This window comes from Ammodytes marinus (assembly GCF_949987685.1).
Source record: "Ammodytes marinus genome assembly, chromosome: 9".
In the NCBI taxonomy this organism is placed as follows: domain Eukaryota; kingdom Metazoa; phylum Chordata; class Actinopteri; order Uranoscopiformes; family Ammodytidae; genus Ammodytes; species Ammodytes marinus.
The window spans coordinates 16,626,565-16,651,492 of record NC_137213.1 but is presented as its reverse complement, the minus strand read 5'-3'; the positions used below and the strand labels follow the sequence as shown (position 1 = coordinate 16,651,492).

Genomic DNA, 24,928 nt, shown 5'->3' with positions numbered 1-24,928 from the left:
CATACTTTTTCTTTTCTTTTTACAGTGATAGGCCTTTGTCCTGTTTCTTTTTATCAGTTATCTCTAGTGAAACAAATCGCTATCAAAGCTGCATCTAATTCAAGAAGGTGTTGCTCTTGCTGCTCTGTTTAATTAATTAATTAATTCATCTGTTTTGTTACTTGACAGACACAATGCACAGTTCCTTAGCAGTACCAGAGTTAGCTAAAAGGTCATTTTCATCAGTAGTCAGGAAACATAGAAAAACATAGATCTAATAATCATTAAATGCCGGCTAATTTGCTTACTGCTAAGGTAAGGCCTACCTTTCATTTTCAAAACATTTTCCCTTGGCAGACAGTCTAAGGCTGTGAGTGTCTGCACCATTCACTGTTACAATGCCCACTAGATATACACGACAGTCTCGTCTTTAATGAGAGGATCCTAATAAATGCCGGAATTGCTTTCCCCTTGTTACCTTCGCAATAAAAAGCCAGTGTTTTGAAAATGGAAGTACAAGGTTTAACACTGTTGTGCATGTTGTGCTATAATTTAAAGCTTGTCCTTTAGATGGTTTTAAACTATCTGGAGCACAAGCACTCTGTTTTTAAGTGTGTTTCTTTTCCTCATAATGTAAGAAACCCAAAGATTTCCTGTTTCATGCATTCAAACAATAAACTTTTTTTCATTTAAAAAAAAAATAATCCAAGCAAATGTGATTGTTGGAGACAGTGCTTGGCCAATGCACCCCAGCCAAATGGCTATGGCTTGTTTGTGCAGAGGTTGTTCTATTTCACTTAATAGACCATTTGTTATGGTACGAGGGACACAAATAAGAGTTGAAAGTGTTGAAGTGTCAGTGCATACTGGATGGTAGCCTTGATTACACCACATCAATTCTAAGAGAAAAGTCTGTGTCGGTCTGTGCTGGGAAATCATGAAGAGAAGTGATGGTGACTCAGCTGCCAAAGAAGGTCACAGATGTTTCTTGGTCAGTTCCTTGTTTTCATCGTTGGACAATATAATATTCTGTAATATATCTGAGAGTATAGCAGCTCATTTGTTTAAAGGCCAGGACACACCAGTCCGACTACCCGAAAATGGAGACTGCCGATTCAGGGAGCTCCAGTCTTCCCGTCGCGGCCGAAAAAGTGCAAAGAACACACCAAATCGACTGCTGACTTTCCGTCTCCATAACAGCAGGTGGCGCTAATCTGTATTGTGGCCCGAAAAAATACGGAAGCCGGAAATGATGGGACGGCTCTCTAGACCATAAACATAGATGGAAATACGTATTTATATTTATGGACCATAAAGAGCACCATTTTTAGCAGAGAGTGTCGAGCATGGTGTCGAGCAGTCAACAAGGGTTGATGCATGTGAGTACTCGCTGAACGAAACAGACAAACACATTAAAACGATGGCTAACTGTTGTTAGCTGTTTGTGCTACCCGCCTCACTTCCGGGCTTCACTGATTCGCTAGCCCTCCACAAATCAAATTGCTCCAACTGAAAGACTGCCCGCTCAAAAGAAGCCCGACGACATCTACGACGACCGATTTCACGGCACACACCAAACAGATTCGTGTCCCCGCCCCCTCCCGACTCTACGACGGCGATTATTGGGCCGGTGTGTCCTGGCCTTAAGAGCTGCAGTGTGAAGGTTGAATTCCTTTGTCTCTCTATATCTGAGTTGGTGTGCCAAACTCAGAGGTGAGTCCAAAAACTACTGAGGCAAGCGGTGATCAAAGAGCAAACGGGGATCAATTTACGCACCGCTGTGAATGAAGCCCACAAAATATTGATGAGGACTATTGAAGTGTGAGGTTGTCCCGTTGGGTTTCTTATCAGAAGGTCATTAGCAACAAAGGGCAGTTGATTGCATTAAGTCAACTGACAAGATGCAATGCCATACAATTGATTGCCGGGGTTACATCAGGCACCGAGGACATTTGTATCATGGTAATGAACGAAGGGCACGATGAAACACTGGAACTTTACTCATTATATGTTAATAGGCAGGTAATGTAAGTAATCAGGGGAACAGAATGCACAGTGGAACAAAGGGACGGTGGGGAGGTCGTAACATGTCACACAAGTGGGATACATGAGTTTATCATTAGATACGGCTGCATTCAGACTTACAGGTGTACTCATGCGTAAACTGAGATGTCAAACCAGATGAACTGCTGTTCCCTGTCTAGTGTTTTGTCTTTGAAAAACTTTCTTTAAACATAAACTACAACTCATAATCATAAAAACTACATAAGATTAAGTTGTTTTCTCTACAAAGCTTCAAAGTGGTACAACATTTGGAGTACTGTGGTACAGTTTTACAAAACATATATAAAATCTGTCTTCTAGTCTACAGTATTATCTGGAATGAGAAATTGATAGGGATAAAAACGTTGAAAACTCTATTAAAATTTCTCAATAGTCAAACCAACAACAGAAGTGCTTGGCAGTGTCTGCACCGTATATTTAAACCCTGAAAACCCAACCTCTGTGACAAATCTTTATGTTAAAAGATCCATCTATTTATACACAAAATCACCAAAACAAAAGTTCCTTATGATGTCTCCTCTGATTTTCCAACACATTTTTTTTTCATCTTAGTTTTCCCACATCATTTGTACGAGTTTTCCTCACCCTGACGACAACCAGATCTTTAAAAAGTATCCATATCATAACTAGGCTATATTATCATGTTTTACTCTTGGATGCATGCATTGCACATTCAATTCATATGAAGTAACTTAAATCCTCTATTTGAAAGATGTATTAGTAGACGCCACCGGTTCAGACTTAACATTTCACAATAAAAATCCAATTACCCATCTGAGAATAATGATTCCATTTATCATGCATTAGCTAAGAAATATTCTCAGCACTTTTCCTGTTGAACACCAGAGGGCACTGAGTCAACTGATCCAAAATGTATGAGCTCAGGCGGTAGCTTCTTCCTACTCTCTTCTTTGTCAAGGTTACATGGGGCCACAACAAACCTGTTCTTTTGTACATATATTTAATTTAGACACAATGCCTAGCACACCACATGCTGAATGTGTAGTCTAGACAGCATGAACACAGCTGCATTAGTTCATTGTGGGGACAGAAAATGTTTTATGTTATTCAACTAGTTGTGTTATTTTTTTTCAATTTCCTTTTCCTTTTTTAACAACAACATAATAGCTTTGTTATCCATTCAGTGCAAAATACTAACACAGAAAGGTGCATGTTGAGTGTTCCTCTATCCAAAAACATCATCTTCCCACTGAGATCTTATGGTCAAGAGACGGAGAATGAAAAGTGGAAAGTATATTGTATATCACCTTATTTACTCCTCTGCTATGCACATTTATGTCAAAGATTGTATCAAACATTGTTTCAACCAGTAAACTAGGGAACTGAGGGTATCTACTACGCAATCAATTGTAAATGTGCACATAATGGAAAAAATGGTTTGGTGGAAAAATAAATTGTTCTTTTAATTGAGTAAATGAGACAAATATTTCATTCATATACAGATGCTTAAAACTAATGTAAGCCATTGCTATGCAAGATCTTAAAGGCCGAATCTATCATAGACGTTGAAAAAACAACACAAGCTGATAGTGAGGTTTTACCGCAGCCTACTGATTCAATATGAAGCCATGCTGGTGTGTCTGTAGATGGAGTCCTCAGGCAATAACGTATTTCGCACATTAACCGCCCAATAATAGAACTGGAAATTTGGTAAGATTGTTCTTTCAAGGTCTGTCTTAGTGTGTTCAAGAGGTGGGGCAAAATGTTCCTTAAATAACGTTTTAACTTTAAATTGAAATGTTTCAAAAGATATCTCCCTGGCTTCAGAGTTGATGATGAGTAATTCGCTCATGTGCATATTTAATTTATAACCTGAAATATCACCAAAGTAATGAACTTGTTGTGTTTTTAAGGAATCATTTTTCATTCTCAGTGCTTCAGAAAGACGATTAAGTTATCTGTTTTTACTGTGACGTATACTGTTATAAGTAATGTTATCTTTTGACAGATTTTGTTTCACCCCTGCAACTCTAGTTTGGTGACACTTGCATTTGCATGACACAATGAACAGCAACTACAGTATATGGACAAATTCAAGACGTGTCCGGATGTGTTCAGGTGAGAGGCAGATGCTTATAATGCTTAACTGTTCACTCACCACTAAGCCATTTGGCGTCCGGATCATGAATGCGGAGGTCTGCACCGAAAACATCCTCTATAGTCACTTTCTTCTTAAGGGCGAGGCTGTCGTCTTCACCTGTCAAGAGCATTACAGAAATACAAATAAACATGCATAATATTAAATATGACATACAGGAGCTCACGTATATTCACGTTATTGTTGAAGAAACATTCAAGAAATCATACTTCAGTTTTGAGTAGGGTTGCAAAATTCCGGGAATTTCAAAGTTGGAAACTTTCCATGGGAATTAACAGGAATTTATGGGAATTAACGGGAATTCTGGGAATTAACAGGAATAAACGGGAATTTACTCAATGCACTAAGTCATTCTAACTATGTTATTTCAGTCCTGGCAAACGTTCTAGATAGTAAAAAGCAGGTTTTTCAACTAAGCATTAAAATATTTATGAACACTTAATTTCAAATCAGATTTTTTTAAAGCCTATTGAGAAACTAAACTTGATATCATATATTGATTTTTACTAGAGCAGGTTTACAGAAGCTTAAACAGTGATTTTAAATATAGTTGGGGAAAATATATTTTAGCATAATCTTGATTTAAAACAACCAGATTTCATGCAAGTAAGCTTGGCAGGTTGCACACACTGCTAACTGCAGGGGTACTGAGGCCACACCCCCTACATGCACTGTGCATTCCTCCATCACATGGGGGGCAATTTACTTAATTCATTGAATGGATGGGGTCAGACAGATGAGTAATATTTTACTCAACATTCATCTTTTTGTTTTCAGTGAAATTATTGATTGTTCATAAAATAATCAAAACTTGATAAAGTTTTACTTACAAATACATTTGTTCAAACGTAATGTTTTATAATTGTATTAGTTTGCATGGATGTCTGTCTGCCTATGACAAAATATAGTGTTTATATGTTTAGATTTATGTTTGGATATGAAAAAAAATCATTTAAATTACCGCCATTTAGTTAATTCCTATAATTTACAATTTTGAATATTCCCAAAATTCCCGAGCAAAAGTTCCCGTGGAAAGTTTCTGGAAACTTTGCGGAAATTTACCGGAAACTTTCCAGCCCCTTGCAACCCTAGTCTTGAGAGATGTGTAAGCATTTCAAATGAGTGAGTTTAGTAGTTTCAGAACAAAAATCTTGAAGGAAATCTTTTGTTTTTTTCCATCAGCGAGTGTGTTGTTTTGCTCAGGGGCCCGCAGCCTCACACCTGAGACTTGCACCATTTCTCTTTATTATACTCTTCTTCTATCTCTGAAGATAGCACCTCCAACAACTATTCCCCACTGCAGCTAGAGCAATTTAGGCTTTGCACTATTGATCTGAGAGCAACAGTTCACATCCCGGTGTAAATGTACAAAAAACTGTTTGTTGGCAGAATATTCAGAAGGCTTCCCAGTGTGACTGAGATTGTGAAGAGTTTATCGACTCGAGAAATCAGAGATTTTTATACCTGGCAAGAAGTTGCAGAGTGAGGGGAGAAAGCTATAATTCTCAGCACAGGCAAATGGCTTCTCTGATGCAATGCCAATCTGATAAATGGCTGGAGAGCTAACTGCATAATCATCTCCATTAAACAGGCTTGAACAGTATTATGCGTAAAAGGGCCCATTACCTAGTGAGCCTATGACCTCGTCTCTGTGTAACGCCGTGTGCACAATCACTCATCAAAGAAAAAAGTTTCACCTGTAAAACCTTTCCCTCCTGAAACTTTTAAATCAAAAGGGCTGCTTGTGTCGCTAGAAAAAAAAGAGAGCTTTCAACTTAGTTGTGTTTGAAATGCTGGATTTAAAGCCCTTTCTATGTGTAGAATATCTGCAAGCTGAGGCTGGTGGGTGTGTCAATGCTCTGTGCAGTTTGTTAACCTATGATAGTTTGTTCACAGGAAATCTAATATCTTCACAAATTTCAGTGTAAATAGTGAGGTGCAAAAACGGCCAGTATTTACGGTACTTCTAAAATACTGGATGTGTGTGTGCGTGTGTGCGTGCAAGTGTGTGTGTGTGTGTGTGTGTGTGTGTGTGTGTGTGTGTACTGTTACATACGAGGGGTCAGCAGAATGACAGAGGTGACAATCAGGGAACAGATGATGAGGATGACCAGCAGAGCGATGGCTATTCCTTTCCAGTTCCTCTGTGGCGGAGCACTGCCCACCAGGTCCTGTAAAAAGACGACATCACACATTACATTACATTGATGCGTACATACACACACACACCTTTTAAGTATCAAGGTTACAGATAATATGATTTGCCTCCACATGCTTGATGTACTCCACTGTATTATAGGAGAAGGATTGCCTTCACGAGTTGAGTTTGGTTTTTGACATGGAGGCACTGTGTATAGATGATCTTATACACAAGATAGATGCCTTTTGTACTTTCACAGTCGGAGCCAGAGATTGGCCACAGGACAGCTAGTTCCCTGTCAGACAGATGCCAACAACTGAACCACTTGTGCGCTGTAACACTGCGTCCTCCAGCTGCTACCCCCGCGGTTCACATACGAAGAGTCCCGCAGCTTTGCTCCGGCTTCAGCAGAGACACAACAGAACAGAATAATGAGCTACTCTCCTCACACAGACCAGCTAGCAGATGGTAGATGGCTAATCAGCGCTATTCCAAACACACATCTACTGCAAAAAAATCCACAGGACACACAAAAGATTTTTAACTGCGGAAGTGCGGGAGGCAGCAATCAGCTGGCCTCTGAAGACTGACCCAATACACGCAGATCTTAAATGTTTTAGTAGAAAAAGTTTTATTTTAACAGGGATTTTACAGTGGGGTTTAACCGATTGGCCTTGCTAAAAATGCACACTATATCATCCACTCTTTGACACACTGTGTACATCAATGGAACAGACAGTTTCCTGGAATAACTGTAGCGGTAGGTTGACCTCATGAACCTTCTGGCTGTCTCTCAATCACTTTATTTCTAGGCCCATGGCACTGTCTCATTCACATACGACCTATATTGTTATTTTTGGAATAATAAGGCGACTCTGAAATGCCATAATTTGGCAGGTGAGTAGCACTATAGAAATTGAGGATACTTGTTGATGAAATCTCCAACCAGAGGGTTGAAGGCTTGATGTCAGAAATCAGAGTTCCTGTCAGCAGTCATTCCGATCTAGTTAATGGTCACGGACTACACACACACACACACACACACACACACACACACACACACACACACACACGCACACACCCCTGGTCAAACTCGGTAAGGAAAGTGAGCAGCTCCAGCCACCCGGATCCTTCCAGCTGTTGATTTCCTTGTTACCAATTAGACCTGGCTCTATCTGCCTACAGTGAGTGCTTATACACTATGCGGCAGCTCAGTGAACCATCCACAAGTTAATGAGGGGTGTGTGTGTGTGTATGTGTGCACAGGCGAGAGTGAAACAGATGGTTCGACTTTTAGGCAGAGATAGTTTTTTAAAATTTTATATAGGGGAGGACGGGGGAATGTGAGACATCGGGTAATGTGAGACACCCCCTGTATCTAGGACACGGAACACATTTTTGGTCATGTGAGATATATGTTTTCAAGCCCCTCTGATTTCCCCTTGGCCATGAAAGAGAGGACCTCATGGTGATGTTGTAAGCATGTTTTTTTTCACAAAAATTTCTTTTTTGCATCTTTTTTTAATTTTCTTGCTGTCAACTTAATCGATTGTCGTGCCTAATCAAATTAATTCAAGTAGAAAAACTTCTATCACACATGTTGATGAACTACCGACATATGAAACCATGTGATGATGATAACTGAAGATTAGCCTGAATTGCGAGAGAGGTAATTTTTTCTCAAATTGTGGCAGTGGGGTAAAGTGAGACAAATGCTGTGGGGTAAAGTGAGACAGTGTCCGTGCCCTCTTTTAATGAATCCATTATATTTGAGGTAGCAAGGAGACTAGTTTGTACAAGACAAAAGACAATGCGGGCCGGAGTTGAATGGTTGAAGGGGTGTCAGCAAGGGCATGGTTTGGCACGTATGTATGTGGGGGACAGGAGAGTGACCTTTAACATCAATAGACTCTAAGAAATATGTCTTTATTCAATGAATGATCCCAATAAAACAAATGCAGAAAAAAATACTCAAAAGATGGAAAATGACAGCTGGGTCTAGTCCTGTACTGAGTCCCAGACTGTTCTAATTCTGATTGTCCTTTGCTCTGACCCCCAGACACTTTCTGGCTCTAAGGGTCCTGTGTTCTGACCCCCAGACTGTGTTTTAATCTAACTGGTTCTATCTGTCATTTGAATGTTAAAGGAATACTTCACCCAAACGGAACCAGCGCTCTATCATTATAAAATAACTTATAATATAATGAATGAGGTTTTTCTTCCCTGAGTCTTCCCTTAGTCTTCCCTTGGCCCAGCTGTCCTGTTAATCCTAACCCTTACTGTGATGTCACAGTAAGGAAACTGTAGGGTTAGACAGTGAGACCATAAAACACTCTTTCTGCCTTTTCTCAGGCTAAGATGATCCGTTTTCATTTTTTTTTGCACATTTATACTAAATAGGATCTCTGAGTTCAATACACCTTCATATTCCAACTGGTGAAGTAGGCCTTTAATTATTGAATATGAATTATATGTTGTATTTGATCAGAGTTACTTTCAAGTGTTTAGAAAAATGTTTTGTTTAATTGACCAAACCCCATGATTCTGTTACTAGTCCGACATTAGTTTTGTAATATTTGGTTTTCAAGCTAGCTGTCAGGATTCTAACTGTTACAATTTGTGTTGTTATGGTAGTTTCACAGTGGAAAAAGTAAGTGGTTCAGTTTACCCCCTTGATTTTTCGGGTCTTTCTCAGTTTACTCCACAGCTGGGGTAAAGTGAGACACATGACAACTTTTTTTAAAACAATCATATTTTCGCTGCCCTTTGTCTTGAGTAAATTCTTCTAATGCCCATTTCTAGGAAACATCCTGAATTAATGGGAAATGTGTACATTATATATACAGTATATATATATACACTCACCGGCCACTTTATTAGGTACACCTGTTCAATGGCTTATAAAAACAAAAAGCTTATCAGCCAATCACATGGCAGCAATTTAATGCATTTATGCATTTAGACGTGGTCAAGACAATGTACTGAAGTCAAACCGAGCATCGGAATAGGGGAAGAAAGGGGGTTAAAGTGACTTTGAACGTGGCATGGTTGATGGTGCACGGCAGGATGGAGCCATACTTTCATGTTGTTTACGCCAAATTCTGAACCTGCCATCTGAATGTCGCAACTGAAATCGAGACTCATCAGACCAGGCATGATTTTTCAGTCTTCTATTGTCCAATATTGGTGATTGTAGCCTCATTTTCCTGTTTTTAGCTGTTAGGAGTGGCACCCGGTGGGGTCTTCTGTTGCTGTAGCCCATCTGCTTCAAGGTTGGTCGTGTTTTGCGTTCAGAGATGGTATTCTGCATACCCTGGTTATAACGAGTGGTTATTGGAGTTACTGTTGCCACTGTTGTTATCATCTCGAACTAATATGCCCATCCTCCACTGACCTCTGACTTCAACAAGGCATTGTCGTCCACACAAATGCCGCTCACTGAATATTTTTTTATTTTCGGACCATTCTCTGTAAACCCTAGAGATGGTTGTGTGTGAATATCCCAGTAGATCAGCAGTTTCTGAAATACTCATACCAGCCCTCCTGGCACCCTCAACATTGCCATGTTCAAATTCACTTAAAACCCCTTTCTTCCCCATTCTGTTGCTCGGATTTAACTTCAATAAGTTGTCCTGTCCAGGTCTACATGCCTAAATGAATTGAGTTGCTGCCATGTGATTGGCTGATTAGTTATATGTGTTAACAAGAAAATGAACTGCTTTACCTAATAAAGTGGCCGGTGAGTGTATATATATATATACAGTGCTGCATGAAAGTTTGTGAACCCCTTGAGCCTTTTGGAATTTATTAATTAATTTTTATATGAAATAACAGGTGTTTGTTAATCCATTCAACATTTTTCTCTTCTGGAAATCAATTGTTAAAACAGATAAAACTAATTATTTGACAACTTTTGTATGTGCAAAAGTTTGTGAACCCTGAGCTGCATTACTTAAATCGAGCAGGTAAACACAATCAGATGGGCCAAATTGAGTGATGGAATGGACCGATGTAGTGAGAGATCTTTAGGGAAGAAATTGGGCGGCACTAGATAAAACAGAGATCAAACCAGGTCAGTGTAGGCTCACCAAAGTGAACCCATACAGGTCAGACATGCTGAAAGGGAAAACAATCTCAGAGGATCTCAGGAATAGAGTTGTGATGCTGCACATTTGTCTGGGGACAGCTATAAATTAATTTAATTTTTTTTTTAGCTCCATCGGTCCACCATGAGGCAGATCACCTACAAATGGAGAGCTTTCAGAGTGACTGAACATCTGCTAGAAGTGGACTTCCTTCAAAAATATCCACAAGCACCACAAAAAAAGTGTGTGTGTGTGTGTGTGTGTGTGTGTGTGTGTATGTGTGTGTGTGTGTGTGTGTGTGTGTGTGTGTGTGTGTGTGTGTGTGTGTGTGTGCGTGCGTGCGTGTGTGTGTGTGTGTGTGTGTGCGTGTGTGTGCGTGCGTGTGTGTGGTAGTGTGTGTGCGCATTTCCACTGCCTGTCTCCGCACAGTTTGTCTTACAGCACAGCGAATCAATACTGAAGGCAGTGAGTACACATAGAGAAACGGCAGGCACATCAACAAGCTGATTCATTGCTGCAGAGGTAAGGATTTTCCAGATAAGGTGTATGGACTCGTATACTGGATTCATAAGATATTAATGTCCACTGTGTTATCATACTCTAATAGGGAAGACCTGCTGTTGAAGTTGCCTTTGATATCAACAATCCCTTCCTACCTCTGACCAGAGCCAGAAATAGAACAGTGAGGGTTTTTGACAGGAACGGAGATAGCGGCCTTGTTTCTGCATCTGCTTCCTTGTTTTTCCGTATATATCTGCACTTAAAAATAGCAAACCGTTTAGTGCAGGCAGGTGATTTAAACGCAGCCCTGTCCTGTATCCGGTTCAGTGTGGCCTCTATGACGGAGCTATCTATTAATGTGACGGCTGAATCTACGACACATAACAGAAGAAAAAATGTCTCTCCGCTGAATATTTACAGACACTTTGATGCCAGTCTGAAGGGCATGTGAGTAAATATTTAGTTACAGTCATTTTTTTTTACCAGCCTTGACAAATACCCGGTAAGTTCATTGCACAAGAGGCACATGGTAGAATTATTTCAGAAAGCCTACTTAAGTCTTAAATACATCACCCATACGCTAATAGATTAAGGTAATAGGAAATGTATGCAGACGACTTAAGGAGCAGGAGTAGTTTCCCTTAAAGTGCTATGCGTTTGCGTTTGTATTAACCTTCGCTTTCAATAGGCTATTGCTGCATACATAACACCTACTTCAGAAAAGATGTGATCGATGTTTATCGCAAATCGTGTGAAAAAATCTAAGATGCGGTCGTCAGGACTGCTGTCGCTGCTTTTTACACCACCAACTAGATTTACAAAAGCTAACAAAAGTAAGACACTGAAAACATACCAAGCATCAGGAGTTTTAGTGTTGGGTCTTGAAGCAATTTTTTTTTAAATTCAAGCATCACTTTAATGTCTAAAAGCTTATTTTACATCGCTGGGTAGCTTCATTTATAATATAGGAGTATTTATTTATAGATTAAAATTTGGATGCTTAATACTCAACTTAAAATAACTAAAGCATTCAAATAAACATAGTGTAGTAGAAGTATAGGTTGAATAAAATGGAAATACTAAAGTAAAGCTTCTCAAAAATTTACCAAATCGCTAAATACACTGCATGCAGTGTCTACAAAATGTTTAGGCTGGTTTTGACTATTCTCAGCCCACAGGCATCTACTGTCAGGTTGGAAAAATAGAAGGTTTGGAAAAGTAGCGAAGATCACATTTCATAATAGTCACTCACGATAACTAACTACTCCACTACTAAACTAAATAACCTTACTGGGAGGTAAGACTTGACTATGTTGTTAAACGCCTTTGGGACCCATGAAGGAAATGCAATAAAATAAAAGCAGTATTTTGGGTTATAATTAAAAGCAGAAACTGGTGGCACTTTGAAAAACTGAAAAACACTGCACATTAAAAATGTAACTGAAAACAGCAACACCTTTTAAGAACAAATGTAACAGCCCAATGAAAACTAGGGTCCAATTGCCCCTCATGCCATTTGGAGCAACTATCCACGGTATATATGGTTAACTCGCTGTTAAAGCACAACATATTGAGATTAATATTGAGAAATAAAGCTGGAAAATGTTAGGGAACAAACACACAATCAGAGCCATGCTTCTTCATTGTCTTCATTTGTTAAAGACACAACAGCTTGCTCCCCTGCTAAATTCCTGTATTTAAAACTTAACTTGCAGCGTGTATTTTAAAATAGGACTGATCTCTCATCTCAATCCCCTGTAATTAAAGTGTCTCGGCTCTGACGGCTTTATCCCTGAGCGAAATGTGGAACATCACACCCACCTGCTCAACCACGAACAACAGGGAGCTCTAAACCAACTAACATTAAATATATAGGAACATCAAACACCGCCACTGTTTCCAGCAATTCATAGCCCCTAAGAGACATACAGAATCTAACTTCACATGGAGGATTTTATTTTGTCGGATATTCAACATGTTGAAGTATATGACTAACAGTGTGGCTTGCTGCTGACTTCTCTAGAAAAAGCTCTTATATATAACAAGGCAAGAGTGCATTTGTGTGCGAAAGGAAATGTTGACGTTTGGTAGTGTTTTTAGACACAGTGAGATATTATTGGCTGTCTGCATTTAGCCACATCTCCTCCTGTTAGTCTGCTTGAAGTGCAGCCATGACTGCCTTACAGCTGATAACAATAAAAAAGCTGCATCAATAAATGAGAACTGGAGCCATTTTCAACCACTTCACTTCAGACACCTCATCCGAAACAAACGCTGTGCATTTCAGGACTGACAACTCTAAAGGGCATACAATCCCATGAGTGGAAGCACCGCATTTTTTTCAATCCATTTGTGACTATTTTCAATCTATTTCCAGACAAAAGGGCTGTAAACATGAAGCATCTTTTAAGGTCAAGCTTCCATTACCCCCCTACTCTCTCTCTCTCTCTCTCTCCCTCTCTTTAATCCTCTCTCCCTCCCACTTTCCCTTTGTCTAACCATCTTTGTTTCTCTACTATAGCTGGTGAAGTGTGAAATGGATCAGTCCTGATCTCGGAGTACCTGGTTTCCAAGGGAACAAAGAGAGTCATTTTAATCAGATTTGCAATGAAGATGGTGTCGGCTGCTGTACAGTACAGTACAGTACAGTACAGTACAGTGGGGACAAGTATTACAGTGTCATGTGGGAAAGGTGACTGGGGGTTCATTAAAATTAACTCAATTCTCAGAAAGAAACAAGACACTCTCAAACATGTACATTTGGAAAAAAAGAAGAAGCAAAGTTCAACAATCTTAAGACACCTGACACTTGACACACGATATATATCGCTCCACTGTGATGTAGCGGAGAAGAGTCAAACTCGAGATCGGAGCGGTAGCCTATGCACATTGGGGGTAAACTTTTCCTCTGGAACAACATCAATAAATCATGAGCACTCATGAGTGAGATTAAGAATTCATGCTAGCTGGCTTTTGGTTCATGGCTAGATAGGGGCACCGGCTGTCTTTGTCCACTTCGGAAAATTTGGAGTGCGAGGGTTACACTCGATTGAGGCGGGACAAAGAAAACTAAAGGTTGTTTGGATGAGGTGTTGTAACCTGCGGACATGTTTGTTGATAAGGTTACGATATCTCATCTAAACAACAATAACGAACATGCACAGATAAAGCCACCTGTACAGGTGTTGTGGATTGAACTGTAAATCATATCACATCGATCAACACGTCAAACTAATAACACTATGAGATGGGAAATGAGACATCAGAAATCAGAGAGAGATGGATTCTCTGTAACGGTCTTGAGGAAGGCCATAAAGGGTAGAAGAGAGGAGACAGAGTTGAGTTGCTGTTGCTCAGCGAAAGTGTTTAAGTTGATAATAACGTTAGATGAACTTATGTTAAAACTCATCTTTAACTCCAGTGGTGTTTTGTAACAAAAGAGGAAAGAATGAGCAAAGAGTGAAATAAATAACCCTAACCCTACAGGTAATACTGTAAAAACAACACCCTCCAAAAGTACTATCATTAGCTAACAAGAACTTATAAAGTCCCGCTGCATCTGATTTTGATAATTTATTCAAAACAGATCAACAATCTTTCCTAATGCAAATTCAGCAAGTTCTGAGTTCTCCACTCAAGAAAAGTTCTAAGGGCTACACATTTTCTTTCGCCATGGAACCAGCTAAATCACAACCCAACGCATTATAACTTAATTAAGTTGATATGATAAACATTTTAGCAAGCCATTCCCTGATTTGACAACTAGCAGAAATAAAGCTACATTAACATTCATTGGATATTGTAAAATATGAACACATCTGACTCTTGATATGCTCATGTTTCCAGGTTAGTTGTTAACTTTGTAGGTTTGATGTTTGGTGCTGAGCAATTAGTTTAGTGCGGTGTTAATCAAACAAATTGTTTTAATAAAACTCACCATAAAGCTGAGAGGGGAGTCAGATAATAAATGTTGTCATTGTTATCTCCGTACAACCAACTTTCGCAAATGACACATTTGCAACATTGCTAATATAAAAATATTGATAAGTGCAGCTTTAAACATATGCTTTATAGTACAATACATCGTATATTCATATATAGGTTGTATTGTATGTATATACTACAGAAGAAGAATCTGTGGGGGTGGTGGCAGAAGTGGTTGCAGTAGCATTTTTAGCGGCCCTATATATACATTGGTGAGGAAAGTGTGAAAAAGACAAGTGCATTGTGTTGTTCTCTCGCAAGTCAAAATAATATTAAATGATTTAGACCGCTGCCTTTTATGCCATTATCTGATCTCACCTGAGATTAAATAATTCAACATCCGATGAGATGCTTTGCTCTCTTCCATGGTTCAGACACTTGCATTCTTCCAGTCAGCTACGGTATTCTCTATGTTGACAATTTTACACCCGGTCAGCTAGTCTCATTTAAAAAGAAGTGCCACGCGCATCTTATTGTTCGAGCGGAAACATTACCATAGTGGTGTGGGAGGCGCTCCAAGGTATCTTTATCTTTTGAGAGTGTGTGTGTGTGTGTGTGTGTGTGTGTGTGTGTGTGTGTGTGTGTGTGTGTGTGTGTGTGTGTGTGTGTGTGTGTGTGTGTGTGTGTGTGTGTTTGTTGGTCTGGGTGTGTGCTCATCTACATTTGACTTTTAAACTAGTGTGACATGGCAATCTCTACAAAATTATTTTTAAACAAAAGAAAAGCCATACAACATAAAGCAACACAACAGAGGAAAAGCTAGTGTTAATGTAATAAGACAAAGAGACTACAGCCATGCCAGAAGCTATTTGAGGCTGTACTTATGACTTAAGTTTAATGCTAACATCAGCATGTACTGTATATAGTCAAAGTGATGCGTTTAAGAGTGCACCAAATAAAGGATATGACTCAAAACCAGGATACTAACTATTATAAACACGCTCAATGTTCTCCTTAGATGATTGAGTGTGCTTGGTCAAAGCACTACTCCAGAATGACACTGCTCTGGCATTTTTCAACTTTGGCCCAAGAGCAAAATGTTTTTTTTCCCCAAAGTCTGTTACTCATTTGTGCAGCAGCACACTGTCCTCCAGCTTTGAGCAGCAGCTGGAGGTGACGGATGAGCAGTTTCGTCTCCAAAATGTTCACTTCCAAAGCTGAAGCAAGAAACATTTGCAGCCAGAGTGGTTAGAAACACACACACACACACACACACACACACACACACACACACACACACACACACACACACACACACACACACACACACACACACACACACACAGCCTGTAATGTGGCAATTCCATATTTGTATCTGTAATGCTATCCCAGCAAAGATAACAGCAAAGAGGCTTAGTATATTTGCTAAAGAGTAACTATGGAGAGGCTTATTTGGTTGCTACAACTGAAAGTGCATCAATTTGCCGACTGAGCCTTGTGGGAAGTTAATTCTTTGAAAGAAATCCATCCCCATCTGTGTGGAATAAACAAATATTTGAAACAGGGAATTTAAGACAGTGTGACAACGAAGACAAAACATGGAGTTATCAGTAGGTATCGTCAGGCAACCTGGTATCACGCCGAGGCGTCACTTCCAGACGCATGGACCGGCGGCTCTATTTCACGCCTTGCCTGACCAGGGCGGCTCTATTACACACGCGCACCTCCCGCCGTCCAAATGAACGGAGGAATAGTCTAAATTAACGGAGGAATAGCACCAACAGGGGCCGACATGTTCTCCCAGGAATAGCACGTACTATCTAGCTGCAGCCCCCTCGGTGGTTAGGGTTAGGGCAAGGGGACAGGGAGAGGTTATAATATAGATAAAACATTGACGGAAAACCGCGGCCGTCATTTCGACTACGGGCGGCCGCGGCAGCGGCCGCCATCTTGACTAGTCAAGTCAAGTCAAGTCAAATTTATTTATAAAGCACATTTACAAACAGCGGGTACTGCCCCAAAGTGCTGTACAGGTTAGATAATAAGAAAATAATCCACATTTATTACAAATAAGAAACCAAAAGAAAACACATAAGAAAATACTCAGCTCAGCTGGTTCCGAAGGCCAGTGCAAAGAAATGTGTCTTCAGCAGACATTTAAAATTTTCCAAAGAAGTGGCAGATCTGATGTATAAAGGAAGAGAATTCCACAACTTGGGTCCAGCTACAGCGAAGGCTCTGTCTCCCCTGCTCTTCAGCTTGGACCTGGGACAGTCTAGAATACATTGGTCAGAGGACCTCAGTGCTCTGACAGGACTGTGCAGAGAGATCATCTCCGACAGATAAGTTGGCGCTAGACCATTTAGACATTTAAAAACAAACAAGAGGATTTTAAAATCTATTCTAAAAACAACAGGCAGCCAATGAAGAGATGCCAGGACAGGAGTGATGTGTTCATATCGAGATGCTCCTGAGAGCAAGCGTGCAGCTGCACTCTGAACCATCTGGAGGCGCTGAATTGAGGACTGGCTCAAACCGAAATAAAGTGAATTACAGTAGTCCAAGCGACTAATTACAAGAGCAAGGACTACTGTCTGGAATTGGTCAGAGGGCAAGTAACGCTTCACCTTCCCAAGAAGCCTAAGATGAAAAAAGCCAACTCTAACCACTGCGCTTAGCTGCTTTTCCAGCTTAAAAGAGCTGTCAATAAAAACACCAAGGGTTTTTCCACAGGACTGAGAACGAGACGCTAGTGGACCAAGGGCACTACTGCAGAGACCGGGCTTGCCAAAAACAACAATCTCTGTTTTGTCTTCGTTCAAATTTAGAAAATTAAAAGACATCCAGTCCTTCACTTCCTGAAGACATTGATGTAACTTGTTTGGTGAATTGACACTAAGGGGAAGATAAATTTGCACATCGTCTGCGAAACAATGGAACTGAATGCCATATTTTTTAAATATGGAACCCAAAGGCAGCAAGTACAAGGCAAAAAGAATTGGTCCTAAAATTGAGCCCTGTGGCACACCGCAAGATAGGGGGGCACTTTTTGAACTGAATAAATCAACGTTCACAACAAAAGACCGATCTGACAGATAAGATTTGAACCAATTGAGCACTGTACCTCGTAATCCCACACAAGACTCAAGACGGGAAATTAAAATCCCGTGGTCGACAGTGTCGAAGGCTGCAGTAAGATCTAAAAGCACAAGCACAGCTGAGCTGCCAGAGTCTGTTATTAAAATAAGATCGTTAAAAACTTTTAAAAGAGCAGTTTCAGTGCTGTGCAACGATTTAAAACCAGATTGGAATTTTTCACCAATATCAAATGATTTTAGGTGCGACTGCAGTTGAGTATACACCAATTTTTCTAAAATTTTTGATAAAAATGGCAGCTTTGAGATTGGCCTGTAGTTCGATAAAACAGTGAGATCCAAGTTATGCTTCTTCAAAAGTGGTTGCACTAAAGCTTGTTTAAAAACAGTGGGCACACAACCTGACAACAGAGAGACATTTATCAGATGTACAATGCAAGGCCCAACAGAAACAAAGGCAGCTTTTAGAAGTTTTGCTGGGATACAATCCAGGGGACAAATTGAAGATTTTAAACTGTCTACAATTTTAGAAACATCAGACAGAAAAACACAGTCAAAATCACAAAAGACTGCTGAGCACACGGGTGAAACACTAGGATCTGTGGCTGGAGCAGACAAAGATGACCGTAGGTTTGAAATTTTATCAATAAAAAACCTACAGAAATCTTCACACAAAGATACACTCGGAACAATTCCAGTGGGTTTTGAGGGGTTAATAATCCCATTCAAAACATTAAAAAGGACCTGGGGTCTGTGGCTGTTGTTGGACACAACGCTAGACAGATACTGAGCCTTGGCAGTCTTCACAGCATTTTGATACATAGAAAGGCAGTCTCTTAGAATACCCAGGGAAACATGAAGGTTGTCTTTCTTGAATTTTCTCTCAGCTTTGCGACAGTCTTGTCTAAGCGCGCGAGTAGTGTCATTGAGCCAAGGCTCTGCTGGTTTGTCGCGTCTATTTGAGGGCCTGAGAGGAGCAAAAGAGTCGAGAATGTCTGTGCACAAAGTATCAAACATGCTAACCAGTTCATTAATGCCCATATTTCCAGCGGAGAGAATTTTCATACTTATATCAGCCGCATTAAAAGCAGTGGAAAACGTCGATGCCGTGGAAGCATTTAAAGCACGTAATTTACGCGCAGGGATAAGTGGTTTGTTTGTGGACTACGGAGGTGCGCGTGTAAAAGAGCTGCCCTGGTCAGGCAAGGCGTGAAATAGAGCCGCCGGTCCATGCGTCTGGAAGTGACGCCTCGGCGTGAGATCGGGTTGCGTCAGGGCTTCCTGTGGCTTTTTTCCATCGGTCTTTGTGAGAAGTACTAAGATGTCATAGAGAGTAAATTCAACAGGGAGAGAGATGAGGAAAGTATAAATAATGCGATGTTACCTCCTGCAGACTCTTATCAACTGGGGAAAAAGCAAGAGTGAGGAAAAGAAGTGTTTTCTCAGAGGAAATGAATTACCGCCTGCCACTGGACAGAACTGGCACAGTAGATTTTAATCATTAGAAGAACTGGAGCACACAACAAACGTGACTGGAGCAGAATCCGTCAATAACGGATCAGGTAATATGCAAGTTTTCTACCACAAAATGTCCCTGCAAATTTTGTGGTAATGACATGTCAAAAGCAGCATGTTTTTATTGTGGCAGTTGGATGTGCTAAAGATCTACTTATCTCCTCCATTGTATAACAGTTTTCTTTTTGTAAAATCCTGCATTAAGTCACCTTTGATCCCCTCAGCCTAGATGAGTACTTCTAATTCAAAAGGCAGCACGACTGCCCTGCTGTTGGAAACGGGATACAATGAATGTATATGCCACCTTGAACAACACAAAGAAACCAATTGGAGAAGCAGCGAACCCAGACAAGGAGGAAATATGATTATACACAACAGACCGAGAATCAGAGCAACACAGCTTTATGTGGTGGTGGGATGGGCAATTTTATCTGTTGGGCGGATTGCAGATATGTCTGAATCGGATTCAGAATATGGACGTGCATTGCAGTATCTGAGCCTGTAATGACTGCAATCATGAAGACAGCAGCCTTTTCAAATGGAGCAGAAGGTTCAAGCTGGATGAACAGCCAAGTGCAACGGTTGCAGTCAAGAGGGCTGAAGTTCACGCCCCTCAGCTGCATGCTACTTCATGTGCTGTGATATCTTTGTCTTTTTGCCTCTCTCTGTCTTTTCATCATTCAAGTGTTGTTGCACAGGCTAGCGTTCACATTTGAAACTGATATTAGCGACGAGCAAGGTCATGGCTGAGGCTACAGTGTCAGTGATTAGGGAGTCTGTTTCCTGAGCTTCCCATCCAGGAGGAAATGCTGTTGGTACAAACTGTGCATACTGAAAAAGGAGAAGAAGATAAGGCCAGGTCATGTATGGAAATAACTTGGGGAACTTTGGGGTGGATGAAGATGTTTTCTTATTATTTGATGTAAAAAGGTGAAATGAGTGGTGCATGTGCATACTGATAACTGTGTATTATGCTGTGTTACAGATGAGACTATTTGCATTTCACTCTCTGCGAGTTTCCCTTTTTCAATTCTGACATCCTGTTTCTTCTCAACCTTCAAAAGAGCTCATGCTTCTTTTTTCCCCCGTGATCTGAAGACGGTTAAGGATCCGCTGCGCTGCTGTCGACTGTGCACTCCCGCTTTCGAAAATGGATGAATAGGATCCGCCCCAAAAAATAAAATAATACTTTACACTTGAAATATTCAAAAGTATGTTGGCTCTTTTCAGGACACAGGAGGACGATCTTGCCGCAGGTGAAGTGCACAAGGAAGGAAGGAAGTGAGAAACTGTAAAATGCCACGGTGAGGTTATTCTTCAAATGTGGCAGCAGAACTTTCCCAACTTGACAAATTTCAAACTCCATTATTTCCTGCTCATGCAGCAATTATGTGTGGTGGAGAGCCTTCAGCTTGACTATTGAAACAGACCTTTTTTTCATTACATCTCACATTTGCATATAAAAATGCACTGCAGGGGTTGAATGCTCAACAATCAACAACTGTTATGCAACTAGATTTATCATTAAGATGTTCTCACGTCATAGAAGCAAACATGAGTTGTTTTGTTTTTCTTTCCGTTAAGCACCTTTCAAACTAAATTATGATATCACTGCCAGAAGTTCAGTTATGTAAACCCAGAAGTGGATCGTGTGTAAGCTATTAAATCAATTTACAGTGTTCCCTATGGCCTCGCACAGAGCGTCCATTTAAACACAAATGAGTTGACAAAACAATGCACAACAATTGACGCCCACCAGCTGTCTCTCTCTCTCTCTCTCTCTCTCTCTCTCTCTCTCTCTCTCTCTCTCTCTCCTTTTCCCTTTGATTGCGCAATCAGATGACCAAAAGCAGTTTTTTGCAATGGGTAAAATTTCTCATGAAAACAGGGCACAACACGACCTGTTATGTTAGAGATGATGCTACACTTGCATAAAGGGGCTCATTGAATATGTAGGCAGAAGTTCTATGTTCATACTTGTTGGTGGTGCACACGTTCAAACTGCAGCACTCAACCATTTCTGCCAGGAAAAGTATAAAAAATAGAAACTAAAAACAGAATAAATAAATAAATAAATAAATAAATAAATAAATAAATAAATAAATAAATAAATAAATAAATAAATAGTAAAACAGCTACAGTAAAAAAAAAAATGTTTTGTTAATCCACCGTTGTTCGCCAGTGCTCCCGCTGTATACAGGTTGATATAATGCGACGTAACTCCGAGGGAAACACGCGCAGAATAGGAAAATAAAAAGCAAACACAGGAGGGAACAACAGCTCGTCTGAAGTCCTACCTGATCCTCCTGCTGAGCCGCTTTCGCCGGCCCGCTCGCGTCTTTGGCAGAAGTCATGACGGCGAAGACAGAGGAGAGAAAGAGGAGCGCGCGCCGGTGTCCACTGCTGACAGGTGCAGAATAATGAAGCGAAGGGACACACAGACCGAGAGAGAGAGAGAGAGAGAGAGAGAGAGAGAGAGAGAGAGAGAGAGAGAGCGGCGTAGAAACGTGTCCAAGGATGCCCACAGTGGTGATTGGCTGAAACTATGATGAGAAGACCTTGCGTGGGCGCAGACAGACAGCGCAGGGTTCAGGTGATGTGCGCGGAACTGCGGACCGCTGCGATGTGGGAGGTTCAGTTTGTCTCCTTCAGAGTGGCAGTGTCATCATCATCATCACCCCCACAGCTCGAGGGGCTGCTAAAAAGTCAAGCCTCTACCTGATTGTTCAAGCATTTAGTCTTGAATTTGCCAGTATTAGGAGAGATGTAAGAGTGGTGGAGTAAAACGAATGTTGAATGAAGCCAAAAAGAAGTGAAAACGTTGTACTGTTAAGACTTTTTTTGATTGGGTTGTATTGTAATATTCAAATGTTTTTTTGGGGGGTGTGGTTTATACAAGCCTGCACAGGTTTTTGAAAAAACTAAAATTTGAAAAAACAAAAGTAAAGTAAAATAACAAAAAAAAAAGTGCAAAAGTATCTTGGTTCGAAAACTGCAATCGAAGCTTTACAATTTCCATTTCCGTGCCGTTTGCTCCCCCCCCCCCCCTCTTAATATAAAGGAGAGCTCAAGGTTTCTGTCCTTCCACCTGGAACTATATTTAGTTGCAGCGGGGCTCAACTTCCCACCGCTCAGCTCCCGGACTGGCAGCAACAGATAATATGGAGCCCTGTCAGTTTGGATCACATCACCGCGGTGGGCACTCATTACTGGCAAGTCCATTACCGAGAGATGGAAAACAGGAATCAATGCATCAAGAGCAAAAATGCATTCAGGTATCGGTGTAGTTCTTGTCGGGGGGCAAATTTTTTTTAAGGCTCATCATGATTCATGCGTAATGTTAAAGGATGTTTGTGAGTAAAACATGTTCTGTGGGGTATGCAGTTTTGTGGGGAGGGGGCGAGAAACCATCTGCATAGCTTGTCTAAAAAACTCATATCCCCCTCCATTACGTCATATGACGATTGCTGCTATACTGTCTTCCAGTACAACAAACGGGGCTGCTGCTGGTGGTGTTGAGAAGCAGTGCTACCGTCCTCCCACATACAGCAGAAATAGTTCCAGCAAAACATTGTTTGTGCTCGAAAACTCTCTCACCGTGTGTGTCACACAATCCACACTCTTGTTAGCACAGCTTGTCTGCCTATTTGTGCAGCACACACACGCGCACACACACACACACACACACACACACACACACACACACACACACACACACACACACACACACACACACACAAACACACACACACACACACACACACACACACGCAAGCACGCACACACGCACACACACACACACACACACACACACACACACACACACACACACACACAAGCAGCGGTCTCTTCGTGGAGAGAGCGTTTCTTTAGAAGCCATGCACAGACTCTGCGGAGCTCCTGGCCTTTTGAACCAGTCATCTGTTTGAGGGAAAGGAACTGAACAATCTCAGATAAGAAAGAAAGAAAGTCCGCGATATGAGTCACAGGCAGAGAGGAGGATATGCTCGACACCAGTGCAAAGGAAAAGACTCCCTTGTTACACTAATGCCTTCAGTATAATGCCTAGCACTACCTTTATTGTCATCCCGAGGAGGACATTTCTGTTAGGGTAATGCTGAATTCTCTCTCATTCAGCCATTTGCAGGGTCTACACACAATAACATAAGTCAACAGAGCACTCTAAACTACAGAGTTTCAGCCCAGGTAACTCTTGGAAATACACGTGATTATGGTTACATTGTGGGGAATTTATTCCTCAGTTTTTCTTCAGCCTATGGCATTACAAATCTTAAGGATACACTTGTTGGAAATTGCTGTGCTCTTGTTTTCTGAACACTATCATCACTGCAGGGATCATCAAGTGTGCATAACAAAGTTAACTGTGTAGTTTAATCATCCCACATGAAATAAAATCGTTCTACGAGGCCAACAATCTGAGATTGGCTTATGTTAAGATATACAAGATGTTTATGTTATGGTGAGTTTTCAAGTTAAATGTTAAAAAGTAATTACATCCAGAATATCCATGTAAGTGCTGCCCATGTAATGCAACTGCCAGGGCGTGTATCTGCATTGGTGGATTATTGGTGTCGAATTTGGCGCGACAGAGCTACATTAAACAGTTTCTTCCTCAGTGTCACAAGAAAAATTCCAGTCATTGAGTATTCCGACCATCACATCAATCCCTGTCCTCGTGCTAACTTATATATAAATGACCCCAATCCGTTTCCCCATAGCATTAAGGTGTGCGGTTGATTTCAGAATTTTGAAAAAGAGGGCACTCGTGTCAGAATCGACCAGACAGAAAAAGTTGACTAGAGAGACAACATTTCTCCCGATGCTGCACACACCACACCTGTTTTATATACAGTCTATATGCTCCACACATGGCCTGAGGGAGCTGCATGACCAGCTCACTGCCAGGACCTCATTTCAGCACCACTACTGTGGACAGCTCCACACTGTTACACGAGCAAAATACAATTCTACTATTGCCTAATTCAGATAGGAAGCATGTCTGATTGGGTGTGATTCGTATAATGGCTATTAATAAGATAACAGCATTTCATCAAAATACTTTCACATGCTAAGATGACAGCTTCTCTCCTCTCCCTGTTTAACTGTTCCCACTTTAACTAATGTGCTCTCTCCACAATAGCTCAGTGACAGATTGAACTCACCTCGCTGTCAAGAGGATGCAAACTCCTGACAATTAGTGGCGCTGAAAATTTTGAACAAAGTTTTTAAGAGGGGTGAAAGGCAACAGTTACTAGATGAACTTACACAAAACTGCAGATACAGTGAGCACTTCAAGAGAGCAGGCTGCAAGCTCTGATAAACAAGAAGAGAATCCTACACACAGCAAGGGGTGTGGACGCTGCTCATCTCCATGATGAATGTAGGTTCCTGCTGGTAATAAGAACCTTAACCAAAGACACAACAGACAATCAGCTTTGACTGGAGAAGCAGGTGCAAGCAAGAGATTGTGTTATTGAGAAAAGAA

The 24,928-nt window shown here is 40.8% G+C and overlaps 1 protein-coding gene across 1 annotated transcript in view; it reads right to left on the bottom strand.

The window, feature by feature from the left end:
- LOC307256009 (A-type potassium channel modulatory protein DPP6-like) overlaps positions 1-24,928 on the bottom strand; it is a gene marked incomplete at both ends in the record, with an annotated part of 61,565 nt that overhangs the window by 14,854 nt on the left and 21,783 nt on the right. Inside the window, 2 exons of the mRNA XM_080034864.1 lie at positions 4,163-4,261; positions 6,219-6,333. Of these exons, the coding sequence (XP_079890990.1) occupies positions 4,163-4,261; positions 6,219-6,333 (214 nt within the window). The remainder of the gene's footprint in view (positions 1-4,162; positions 4,262-6,218; positions 6,334-24,928) is intronic.